General features: G+C 36.6%; 1 protein-coding gene across 1 annotated transcript in view; it reads right to left on the minus strand.

Moving 5' to 3' along the window:
* The window catches only part of LOC306878677 (envoplakin-like), a 32,208-nt gene that overhangs the window by 17,052 nt on the left and 2,283 nt on the right, over positions 1-12,873 (minus strand). Inside the window, exons 2-12 of the mRNA XM_079431156.1 lie at positions 11,020-11,119; positions 10,733-10,887; positions 10,416-10,539; positions 9,900-10,031; positions 9,287-9,328; positions 8,951-9,112; positions 3,839-3,946; positions 3,515-3,610; positions 3,299-3,409; positions 1,478-1,624; positions 1,202-1,356 (exon numbers count right to left, since the gene is read on the minus strand). Coding sequence (XP_079287282.1) covers positions 1,202-1,356; positions 1,478-1,624; positions 3,299-3,409; positions 3,515-3,610; positions 3,839-3,946; positions 8,951-9,112; positions 9,287-9,328; positions 9,900-10,031; positions 10,416-10,539; positions 10,733-10,887; positions 11,020-11,119 — 1,332 coding nt within the window. The remainder of the gene's footprint in view (positions 1-1,201; positions 1,357-1,477; positions 1,625-3,298; positions 3,410-3,514; positions 3,611-3,838; positions 3,947-8,950; positions 9,113-9,286; positions 9,329-9,899; positions 10,032-10,415; positions 10,540-10,732; positions 10,888-11,019; positions 11,120-12,873) is intronic.

Genomic DNA, 12,873 nt, shown 5'->3' on the forward strand with positions numbered 1-12,873 from the left:
CCCACCCCCAATAAGTGCATTTCTTTGGCGAAATACAGGTTTGTGTACATTTTATTGAATCTATAAAATCATTACTGTGCTGTAAATCAATTTATGTTATACAAAACAACAGGTACGCAATGTCAGTTACACATGCCTATTATGTTATGTGATGGAAATGCCTGATCCTTTGCATAAAACAAATTATTTTATTTTTACAGATACTAAATCTAAATACTTTGGATGTTAAAATATGTTCTCAGAGCTGTACACTGTTTGTTTATGGGCAGGTTACGGAGTCAGTAACAGCATATTGCAACTTTGAGTGAAACGCAGAGTGGCGGTCTGCAGTTTCCCAGCTTTGCCCAGCTCCCGCACGAGATCCAGCACCGCTACCGAGGAAACAGGAGACCGGTCGATTACACTTGAATTGCTTTTAAATGTTTAACTTTTGATTATAAAATGTTGGTTAAATTTGTTTAAATGTGGGCAGTATACATGTTAAAACGGAATAAAATATGCTGTATTAAGAAATGTTCTCATCTGAAATAAAGATCATAAACAAGTTGTGTGTATTTTTATGATTTTATTTTATGATTACTTTTATAGGTTTTTTTAGAGTGTAAGTTTGAGTTGAGTCAAAATGATGTAGTAATTATTAATTACTAATAGGTTCACTTTAGAATACTGTTTCAGGTTCTAAGTAATTCCTGTGGAATTATCTAACAATTCTTTATTAATTACTAATGGTTTCCCAATATTTTCACTTTAGAATAGGCCTACTGTTTCAGGTTCAAAATAAGTCCTGCAGAATTATTTTACAATTCTTTATTAATTATTAATGGGTTCTGTACATTTTCACTTTAGAATACTGTTTCCGGTTCTAAGTAATTCCTGTGGAATTATCTGATAATTCTTTATTAATTACTAAAGGGTTCACTATATTTTCACTTTAGGATACTGTTTCAGGTTCTAAGTAATTCTTGCCAAATTATCTAATAATTCTTTATTAATTACTAATGGGTTCCCAATATTTTCACTTCAGAATAGACCTACTGTTTCAAGTTCAAAATAAGTCTTGCAGAATTATTTGATAATATTTTTATTAATTACTAATGACTAATATTGAGAAATTTGAACATTTGGAAAAATATTGAGATATCAAATTTTTTATGTATTGCCCAGCCCTTTTTCGGAGTATGAAAAGTAGTTTTTTTATTACAGGTCAACTCTGTTGATGGCATCAGGATCAGGTGGAGGAATCATAAAGCAAACTCCAGGAAATTTTTTGATTGTTCCATCGTTGGACTGAACCTCCCAGTTGTCATTGTCTGTGTTGGACTTCAGATTAAACAGCTCTCCTCTGTTCAATGAAGCCTGAGAAAAATCCAGTTAATTAAAAAATTAACAGAAGAATATAAAATTAGTAACCAACATTTTTCATGCTACATGTTAGAAAAAAATCTTTAACATTCAATTTTGTTCTAGAGATTCTAACCTTGGGAGTTTTCCAGTCACACAGAGACTCAACCGTGGTAGTTTTGCTTGGAGGAGTGCGACGAAGCTTTAGTGGTGTGATAGAGGTGCTTCGCTTTCTCAGGTCAGCCAACAGCTGCTCGTTGCGCTGTAGAGGCCTTTCCTCAGCCTGTAGACACACAGAATACACCATATTGACACATACAGAGTTGTATTAGGTAGGTGGTACGTGTCAAAATAATATCCACATGGATGGCAGGACCCAAGGTTTCCCAGCAGAACATTGCCCAAAGCATCACACTGCCTCCGCTGGCTTGCCTTCTTCCCATAGTGCTTCCTGGTGCCATGTGTTCCCCAGGTAAGCGATGCACACGCACCCGGCCATCCACATGATTTAAAAGAAAATGTGATTTATCAGACCAGGCCACCTTCTTCCATTGCTCTGTGGTCCAGTTCTGATGCTCACGTGCCCACTGTTGGCGCTTTCGGCAGTAGACAGGGTGTGCAGCCCCATACACAACAAACTGCGATGCACCTTTTCTATTCTTGTTTTCTGACACCTTTCCATCAGAAACAGCATTTACTTCTTGAGCAATTTGAGCTACAGCAGCTCGTCTGTTGGATCAGACCACAAAGGCCAGCCTTCGCTCCCACATGCATCAGTGAGCCTTCATGACCATGTCGCCGGTTCACCACTGTTTCTTCCTTGGACCACTTTTGATAGAAACTGACCACTGCAGACCGGAAACAACTGTAGTTTTGGAGATGATCTGACCCAGTCGTCTAGCCATCACAATTTGACCCTTGTCAGACTCGCTCAAATCATTATACTTGCCCATTTTTCCTGCTTCTAACACATCAACTTTGAGGCCAAAATGTTTACTTGCTGCCTGATATATCCCAACCACTAGCAGATGCCATGATGAAGAGATATTCAGTGTTATTCACTTCACTTGTCAGTGGTCATAATGTTATGCCTGATCGGTGTGTATATATATATATATATATATATATATATATATATACATACACACACACACACACACACACACACACACACATATATATAATTTATATTTATACTACGGGGCCGTTGAATGCTTGAATCTGATTGGCTGACGAACGTTCTGAGGTGTGCAATTATTTTCAGGGAAACGCACGGCGAACGTAGTTCCAGGCAGCTTTCTTGACCGCATTACAGTTCCATATCACTTCGCATCGTTGTCAGCGCTGCCCTGACGATTTTATCAGTTAGCCTAGTGTAGCAACTTAAAGGCTACACATGACATTTCTCACTAGCGAGGTAATAACAGCGCTGCATCTTAAAGCAGACTTACAGTTTAGAGACGGTGCTTCAGAACACTGTTGAGGGACACACAGAGGTAGCCTAATTCATACAAGTTCTCTCTCTCTCTCTCTCTCTCTCTCTCTCTGTTTCTCTTTCTCTGTGTCTCTCGCTCTCTTTCTAATAACTTCATTATTAACTGCATTAGTCTGCTATCAACGGCTCAAGCCTCCATTGCCAGCTTTAAAATGACGTTTTGGAACTAGCAAAAGAGTCGTTGGATGAGATGCGGAAGAAATAATCCTACTCACAATAGCGATTTAAGTAGAAAAACCGGACGAATCCCTTGAAATATATAATCTGATCGATGTCTTGAGGTGTGGCAACCGTAGTATAAGCGGAATAATTGACTCCGGACCGTTGAATTATTAGAAAAATAATGCACACCCGAGGTGTAACGGCCACTCCGTTTTTTTCTAATAATTCAACGACCCGTCGTCAATTATTCCTTACATATTTTAAATGTATTTAGTAGTATGTAGTAAAATGTGATTTCACCTCAAGCTGCATCTGAATTTCAGTGCTGGTTTTGCCATTGAGTGCTTTGGCATCAACAGTGGAACCAAGCTTAGATAAAGACTCGGACAAGGTATCTGCATCCAGTTGGTACTGTTGAGAAGAATGCAAAGTTGATTATACTTTACAAATTAACAAAATATTTATAACTAAATGTGTTTAACAAGAATTATGTATCTATCCATTTGCCCTACTTACCCTTTTGTAATCCTCTACATTGTCGAGATGTGTTTCCTGACAGATGCAAAGATTCAGAAACGTCTGCCATTCATTCCTCATAGTGTCTCTCTGGGCCTGGACACACAAATAGCACATCAGAGCTCATCTTTGATTATGTTAATGTTGTGGCATTCTGAATGCAATATTTATTTATTGAACACATCATTTAATTATTTGTAATTAGTCAACTCACATTTTCCAATGCCATGCATTTGTCAACAGCATAAAACAACAAATCCAATATCACATAGACAATATGGCTGGAGTTAACTCATTGACCAAAGTGTTACATAATAAAGCTACCTGAACAGTGCTGGCAGCAGGATGTTTGAGCTCAATCAGTCTGTCTCCATCATCCTGTAATTTGTTGACCTCACTTTCGTGGGACAGCAGGCTGTTATTCTTGAAGTTCTGCAAAAGACAAGAGACAAATGCTCTAATATAATGTTTTCTTTAAAATGTGGTGTTGCCACTTCTGCAGTTAATCAAAAAATGAGCAAATAATTGCCACCCATTATTGCATGCTCAATGATCTTGTTTATTCTCATTGCTGTCCTAATATTAGATGTTTAATAAAATGTTTTGGAGAAAAAAGGGTAAATTGTAACCCCATTGTCATCAAAGGTTTCTTAAACTTTTTGAAGCCCTTTCATACATTCAAATTGTTTGTGAACCACACATTGCAAAGCATTGCAAATAAAAGTTGGTTTCGCCACATTTTCTATCATCTTTGCAATCCCTTACTCTCAACAAAAGCTCTTGTACAGTGCCTATAAAAAGTCTACACATCCATATTAATTTAGCAGTTTATGAGATGTAGAAAAAAAAATTCCAAGTAAAATTAGATCAGACCTCTTTTTACTTTCAATCAGCTTTTCTGTGAGATTTTCTTAGCAGCATTTACTGCTAAATTCAAGGCCCACAAAGAGACCACAAAGATTGTATTGGAATCTCATTGTGAAGAGGAACCAATGAGGATAAGGGTACAAAAGGTTGAGTTGAAGGTGATGATCCTTCATCCAGCAAGAAATGTCTAAGAGGTAAGACTGAAACACTGGAGTGCGGTTCCTGAGATGCCCTTTGCCAATAGGGTTGACAGAAGGATCTGGTGGTTAACCATATCAAAAGCAGCGGACAAATACAGCAAGATAATTAATGAAGGTTTGGAAGCCACTCTTGCCAGTCTTAGGGTTTCAACAACTGAGAGCAAGGCAGTCTCGGTTGAATATCCACTTCTGAAGACAGACTGGTTGCTGTCCAGGTTTTTTTTTGTGTGTGAGAAAGGCAGAGACTTGGTTTAAACACAATTCGTTCAAGTGTTTTTGCTATGAAAGGAAGAAGGGAAACCAGTCTGTAGTTCTCTAAAAGATTTGGGTTAAGAGTGGGTTTCTTAAGTAGTGGCGTTATATGATACTGTTTAAATGCTGAGGGAAAAACACCAGTGTGAAGGGATGTGTTGATGTGAGTAAGTGCAGGTACAACTGCAGGAGAAATGGCTTGAGGGAGATGAGATGAATGGCCATAGCACAAGTTTGGTTTTGTGCCCAGTGACCCATTTTTGTGTTGTTTTTGAGGTTTATGTTTGGATTATTGTCCGGTTGGAGGATCCAAACATGACCCATTATAAGATTTCTAACAGAGTCAGTCACTTGTAGAATCCATGATTCCATGTATCTAAACAGGATGTCCAGGACCTCCAGCAGAAATATAGGCCCACAACATTAAAAATACAGCAGTATATTTCATTGTACACACGGGGTACTTTTTTATCCCTGTGTGCACCAAACCCATCTTGAGTGTTTGCTGCTAAAAAGCAAATTTTTTAGTTTCATTTGACCATAGAAGCCAGTCCCATTTGAAGTTCCAATCATGTCTGACAACTGAATATGCTGGAGATTTTTTTTGGATGAGTGAGGATAATTTTTATTGAAACCATCCCAAACAACATGTGGTGATGTAGAGGCTGTTTGACAATAATTTTTTTAAGGATTTCTGACCACGAAACTCAACCTTTCTCTACAATTCTCCATCTGTGGTCCTTGAAGAGTCTTTGGCCACTCAAATTCTCCTCCTCACCGTGCATTAGGACAATATAGATACATGTCCTTTTCCAGGCAGAGTCATAACATTTTCTGTTGATTGGAAATTCTTAATTATTGCCCTGATGATGGAAATGGGAATTTTCACTGCTCTAGCACTTTTCTTAAAGCCACTTCACTAATTTGTGAAGCTCAATTATCTTTTGCCGCATATCAGAAATATATTCTTTGGTTTTTCTCATTGTGATGGATGATTAAGGGAATTTGGACTTTGTTTTCCCTCCTATTTATATTTCTGTGAAACAGGAAGCCATAGCTGGATAATTTCATGTTCATAATGGAGTGCTCAAAATTGTAAATATGAATGGGAATCTACTTCAGAGATATTTTACTCATAAGAATTTCTAGGAGTACCAATAATACCAATAATTGTGTCCAACGTGTATTTGAGAAAAACATTTATTTCATAATGAGATTTTCCCCCATTTTCAATTGTTTTAGTTCAATGAAAGGTTAGATTGTTGTGCTTTTTTTTTAAATAAAAGATTAAAAGGATTAATACTGCAGGTTTATTTTCAGAGCCTTCTTTGATCATATTTACCAAGGGTGCCAATAATTCTGACCACGACTGTATGTTGTTAAGATATGTTTGACAGTTTGTGTTGTGGAGAACTGTGCACTGATGGTTGTAATTTTATTAATAGAGAATGTGGCAAAGTCATCAGCTGTTAGAGTTGATGAAGGAGGGGGAGGAGGAGAAAAAAGCAGGGAATAAAATGTTTTAAGAGTATGCGAGAGTAAGACAAATTGTTATTTTTTTTGTAATGATATGTCCTTTTAGCAGTGGAGACATTATCAGAGAAGGAAGAGAGGAGTGATCGATGCACATTAAGGTCAGTATTTTTTGATTTGCGCCATACTCTTTCTGCAGTCCTGAGCTTCGAACGATGCTCGCAGAAATCATCAGCTAGCCAAGGGGCAGAATGGGTGGTACGGGTTGGCCTGGAAGACAGGGGGCAGACAGTGTCTAAACAAGACATAAGAGTAGAGTAGAAAGTATCAGTAGCACTGTTAGCATCAAGACATGATAACTGTTTAGGGGGAGGAAGCAAAGATGAAACCATAGCAGACAGCTTATGTTGAAAGATGACATGTGGAGGGGTATGTGTTGTGACAGGAATCATGTTGAGGTTATGATTGAGGATGAAGTGATCCGAGGTGTGCAGTGGAGTAACCAGCACATGATCAGTGGAGCAGTGTCTTGTGTAAATAAGGTCCAGTTGGTTGCCTGATTTGTGAGTAACCGTAGTTAATACTCACTTGAGAACAAAAAAGGCAAGCAGAGTGCGGAAGTCTCCAGCCTGAGGTTTATCTAGGTGGACGCTGTAAGTCTCTAAGCATTACTAGGGGAGTACCATCCTCTGGAAAGGTTGATATGAAGGTAAAACTGTAGCAAAACTCGAGAGCTTGTTGATCTGAATGTGAGAACTTGTCATATTAATATTTGTATTTGTAAGTTGAAATTTACACTCACAGCTCTGATGTGAAAAGCTAAATCTTTCGATTTGCACAAACAATGATCAAAAGGATATACATATCAAAGATGTTGCATTATTTGTCTACCAGATAAAACTTGAATAACAAGATGAATGCAGTGTCTCAAAATCCTGTAAAAGGTAAGGATTTTATTCAATGAAAATAGTTTCCAGCGTTTTGCAAATAACTGATACATATGCATAAAAATGTTGCTTTCCACACGGCAAATCGCGATGGTTGGCGTAGTTCATTGGTCAGGCATCAACCAATAAGATCGCTTCATTCGCACCCTAGCCACACCCCCTTTTCTGCTCTCTCACATCTGCATTACAAGTACAAGTGCACAAGTGAGTTTTGCATCAGGAATACTGCAAAAGGACTAGCAAAATTCAAAGCACAAGGATTTGAACTTGTACTGCCAGATCTGAGAGGTTGTAAGTGCCGACTTGACATTGTACAGCGAAATTAATGTAAAGTGCATAAGTAAATATGTTGTATACGTGTCATTTTCTTTATGTGAATGCCATTCTGCACTTTAAAAACTCTTATTTTGGACACTTGTTATTTTGGTCTATACAGGTGCATCTCAGAAAATTAGAATATGGTGAAAAAGTTCATTTTTTCTTGTAACTTATTTCAAAAAGTGAAGCTTTCATTTATTTTAGATTCATTACATGGAAAGAGTTTTAATTTTGATGATTAGAGCTTACAGCTCATGAAAGCCAAAAATCAGTATCTCAAAATATTAGAATATTTCCTAAAATCAATCAAAAAAAGGATTTGCAAAACAGAAAAGTTCAAGTTCTTTAAAGTATGTTCATTTATGCACTCAATACTTGGTCAGGGCTCCTTTAGAACAAACTCCAGCATCAGTGAGGTGTGGCATGGAAGCGATCAGCCTGTGGCACTGCTAAGACACTATTGAGCCTTCAGTTCGTCTGTATTGTTGGATTGACTTTTTCTCATCTTTCTCTTGAAAATATCCCATAGATTCCATATGGGGTTCAAGTCAGGCATGTTGGCTGACCAATCAAGCACAGTAATATCATGGTCAGCAAAGCACTTGGAAGTGGTTTTGGCACTGTGGGCAGGTGCTAAAGTCCTGCTGGAAAAGAAAATCCAGGTATTTTTGGTAAACTATTGCATGCTCACGAGACTTTCATCTTTAATCAAACTTTTTCTCATGTGCTCATGAGAAAAAGAACTCTTTTAATAAATAAAGTTTTTGCCTTTTATTGGATGATGAATGAAACAAAACCATTATTATTATTATTATTCAGTCCCATAAGAACAGCAAAAACTGGTGAATGCAAAATGGACCTTTGCAAAAATATATATATATATATTTTTTTTTTAATTTCTTCTATGTATACTATTTTAGTCATGTATAAATATATTTGCATATGATGTGCTGTAATGATGTCTTTTTTGTTGAGTGCAACAAAGCAATAAGCTTGCGGACAGCAGGTATATAACAGGCTTTATAGTAAAAATGCTGAAGGAATGTCTGACGAGTACTGCTAACTTGCTGCTTGTGACAACATGTCCAGTATATCCATTATTCTTAATATGTCTGATCTATGGAGGGTGGCCAGATGGAAGGCATTAAAAAAAATGTCTAAATCTGCCTAAATTTTGCCAAAACAATGTAGCAAAATGTCTTATGGTCTGATGAAACCTGAACTGAAACTTTTGGGCTATAAAAAGTGTTTTTGGCACAAAAACAAGACTACTCATCACTGTCTGATGGACCCCAAGTACCACAGTTTGAGAAACGTTGTTCTATAGAAATATCTGTCCCTCAGTCCACTCCATTGTACAGGTCATGTGATCAGCTCACCTCATACTGTCTGCGGATATCAGCATGGTCAACCATCTGATCACTCCAGTCCTGTTTAAGGATCTTGTTCTGCTCCTCTCTCATGTATGCCACCTCCTTCTCACAGTCTTGCATGTAGTCATACAGGCTGTTGAGATAGTGATGTCTCCATTTTGAGTTATCCTGTAAAACAATGAAAATCCAAAATGATATATATATTTTTTTCTGTTCTCTCCTTGTTCTTATTAAAAATGACCGGACAATCCTGGCATCAATGGTATCTCTTACAATTTAAAGAGGCATGAGAAGTCGACTTCAAAAATCATCCATGTATCAGTGATGGGAATGAATTCTTACCAGTAGGTTAGCATATTGCTTCTTAATGGCAGCATATTCCTCCTGGAATGACATAGGGGAAAACCATGAGGGTTAGTAATTGCTGAGAGAATTTTAATTTTTAGGTTAACTAATCTAATACTTAAACTCCCCCAAGACATGTTCATCTTCCAAACACAAATTAAGAATATTTTAATGAAATATAAGAGATTTTTTATAAAAATAAGTGTCCTTCCATTGTACATTAACACAACCAATTTTGATACTTCGAAATGTGCGTTCATCAAGGTCAATGTCAAAAAATGCCTAAAATAAATCTGTTCATCATACAACTCAATTTTATAAATCATATAAAGCATGTTTCTCCAGAGGGTTTGGATGTAACCATTCGGTTCATATGTATTACTTTTACAATGTCTTCCTGAACTTTTTGAAGCATTGAAATTTGGTTTTGAGAAATGACAGAAATGTCTCAGGTTTCATTACAAATATCTTCATTTGTGTTTTGAAGATTCAGAATCGAAGCATTAGAATGACATGAGTGAGTAATTGATGACAGCAAAAGCTGATCATGAGAAATGCAAGTTTTGGTAACACAAAAAAATATATATGCCTATTTGGTATTTAAGCTCACCTGGGAGCTGGTTGATCCAGGGCATAACTGGTTGTTGTAAGATTCAATCTCCTTATGAAGGATGTTATGAGCTGCAATCTGCTTCTTCAGGTCAGCCAGAGTGGGGCCATACTCTTCTTTGCTTGCCTCTTTCTGTAATATTCCAAAATACTAATTAATCAACACACACATACACGCACACACACATATTGCAGTAAAGAATTAAATAGTGTATATGGGAGACCAGTGAGTGTTGCAAGTTGCAACATTTTACTTTTTTCCCTTTCCTTTTTTCTTTTCCCCTAGGATACCAGACTGTCTTTGTTTCTCACAATCTTTTGGGGTCAAATCAAATTACCACCCAGAGATGAAATTTTGATTTCATCTTGATTTCATTAATTTAAGGGTTAGAGTTATTATTGTGTGGGTTATTTTGTTATTATTATTGTGTGACAATTACTTTTAATTATTAATACAAAAGTAAATGATTAGTCCCTCTCTATTTTTCTTTGTGTGCATATTAATGTGTTTTCTGACCTGTTTTTGGTTCAGCACCAGAGCCCAGTTAATTCTTGGCTGTAGTTCCACCTCATTCAGTGGCTCATACAGCTCTCGGTAAAGGGAACAGTCTTTCAGCCAACGCTCATGAAGACGACTAACACTAATTAGTGGAGAAAAAATAAAATAAATCATTCATGGAGCTTGTGAAAATTATCCCAATTACTATTAGTTTTCAATATAATCATATAGATGAGACAGAAAATACATGATGCAACCCTGCTAGCTCAGTTTAGATGTGACAGAGCAACAGACTTAAATATCAGAGTGTGAAGGATGCCTTTTGTGTCACTCACTCATTCTCTATTTCTCCAGCCTGAGGGTGTTTCAATTTCTTGGCTTTGTCCATATCCAGGAACAGATCTTTTAGAAGCCCCTCTGCCCGACCTAAGAGGTCTGCTGTTTCCTTCTGATGTTCTAATTTCCTATTAGTTTTCTCATTGTCAGCATCCTGAGCAAAGGGGGCAGGGGTATTTATATGTTATATATATATATATATATATATATATATATATATATATATTAGATATACAGTATATATACACACACATGTATATAAATTTAGTAGAATGTGTTATCTTACTATGAATAGCAGCTCTTCTGCTCGCAGTACATCTTTCTCAACAGTGTCTGCATTCTTCTGCATACGTGCAATCAGCAAGGCCAGGTTACTCACCTGTGACCTGTCAGTTCAAAATTAAAAGAGTTAGTATGGCAATGTGTAAAAGTTACTCAAATGCAAAATAAAGAAAAAAATGTTGCATTATTAGACTTTAGGAAATAAATATGTGTAGAGCATCAAATCACTCAGGATGATCACACACATCAGTAGGATTTACTGTAAATGAAGGATGTTAGTTTTGAAGAGTTGTACGATTATGATTAGAGACATTGTAACAGTGAGAATGACAGAGAACTTTTTTTCTGTGGCTCACAATATCAAAAGAGTATGGTCTGCAAAACTTTTTCAGACATAAAACATGAATGCATGTGGCATTGTTTCAGTGAGGTCTAAGAAACTTTACTTGATAAGGATTAGAACCAGGATTTTCAACCAAGGATTCATGTACCTTCAAGAGTTCCAAACATACATGGGGTGGGAAGGGGTTGGGGGGGCCCATAGAGAAATTACAGAATACATGTTAAAGCGGTATATCATGTAAGAATGTAAATCAGGAGTACTCAAGCTCAGAGGCCAAGCGGGCCGCATTTAAACTAAATATGATGCAAAGGGTCACAAATTACAATTTGCCTCATCAGACTTTATTTAAGATAATATACTGATTTAGAAATACAGTTTATTACTTATCTAAGTCTTACTTGTCCTTGTCCTATTTAAAATAAGACTTTTTTTTAAGAGTAAAAATCTGGAACAAAAAATTGGATTAAAAGTTTGTTTTGCTATATTTGCTATATTTAACAAATTCAAAATGCTAGAGTTTCTAGAAAAAAAAAAAACTGCTGTCTATTTTAGAATACAATATTCAACGAATTGATGAAAGAGTTAAGCAAATGATTCATAACTCATAACTTCATGACTTGCTCATAAAGACTTAACTTGTTTCATTCTTGAATTAATTAATGTTTTTGAATGAATCTCATTTTAAGTCACTTGTCTCCGCCTGCTGGCATTACATTGTAATTGATACAATCTTTATTTGAAGCATCGTCACTTTCAAAAAGGTGATTTATTCTATTTTGATCGCTTCTGTAGACAGCAGTGTTTATATCAGAACTATAAACTTTTATTCCAGTACTTCTGTGATTATTTGAATGTTTGTAACAGAAATAGCGATACAAAAGACTTAAGTAAACTGCTCTCTCTGGATCAGCGGCAGCGCGAGCGCAGATTTGAACGTTACATTGTGATTTAAGGCTTTAATAGACACATGAATCCTGTCATTTATGAACAAGATTGCGTGGGTGATTTAATCTGTTCGCAATCTGGCTATTTATTTAAATATCCAACAGTATACAATAATAAACAAACGGCGCGACAACTGTTTAACTGTGTTCTTCAAGCCTCTGATATTTTCATAATAATAAAGTATAATCAAATGATAATCGACATTGCTTTTACTGTATAGAATATATTATCTGTCTCGTTCTGTGACAAAAACCGCACATCAGCTCACAAAATTAAGTTATTTCAAACACTCGACTGATGATGTGGAGTAAAATCATGTCGTCCTCTTTTGTTGGACAACACTTCTCTTTTAAGTTGTTTGGGGAGTGCCGAGCGTGGTTAGTTACAGCGCTTGCAGAGATTGAGCAGCTTTTACTACTGCTATCGTACAGGCTACATTTAATAAAATAAAATAAAAAAATCAAACTGCCCAATTTTTTTGAGTGCAAACTGTAATAAAAATACATTAATCTTCAGCATGACGCGGGCCACAAAATGAATGCAGACGGGCCGGATGTGGCCCGCGGGCCG

Source organism: Barbus barbus, assembly GCF_936440315.1.
Source record: "Barbus barbus genome assembly, chromosome: 13".
Taxonomy (NCBI): Eukaryota; Metazoa; Chordata; class Actinopteri; order Cypriniformes; family Cyprinidae; genus Barbus; species Barbus barbus.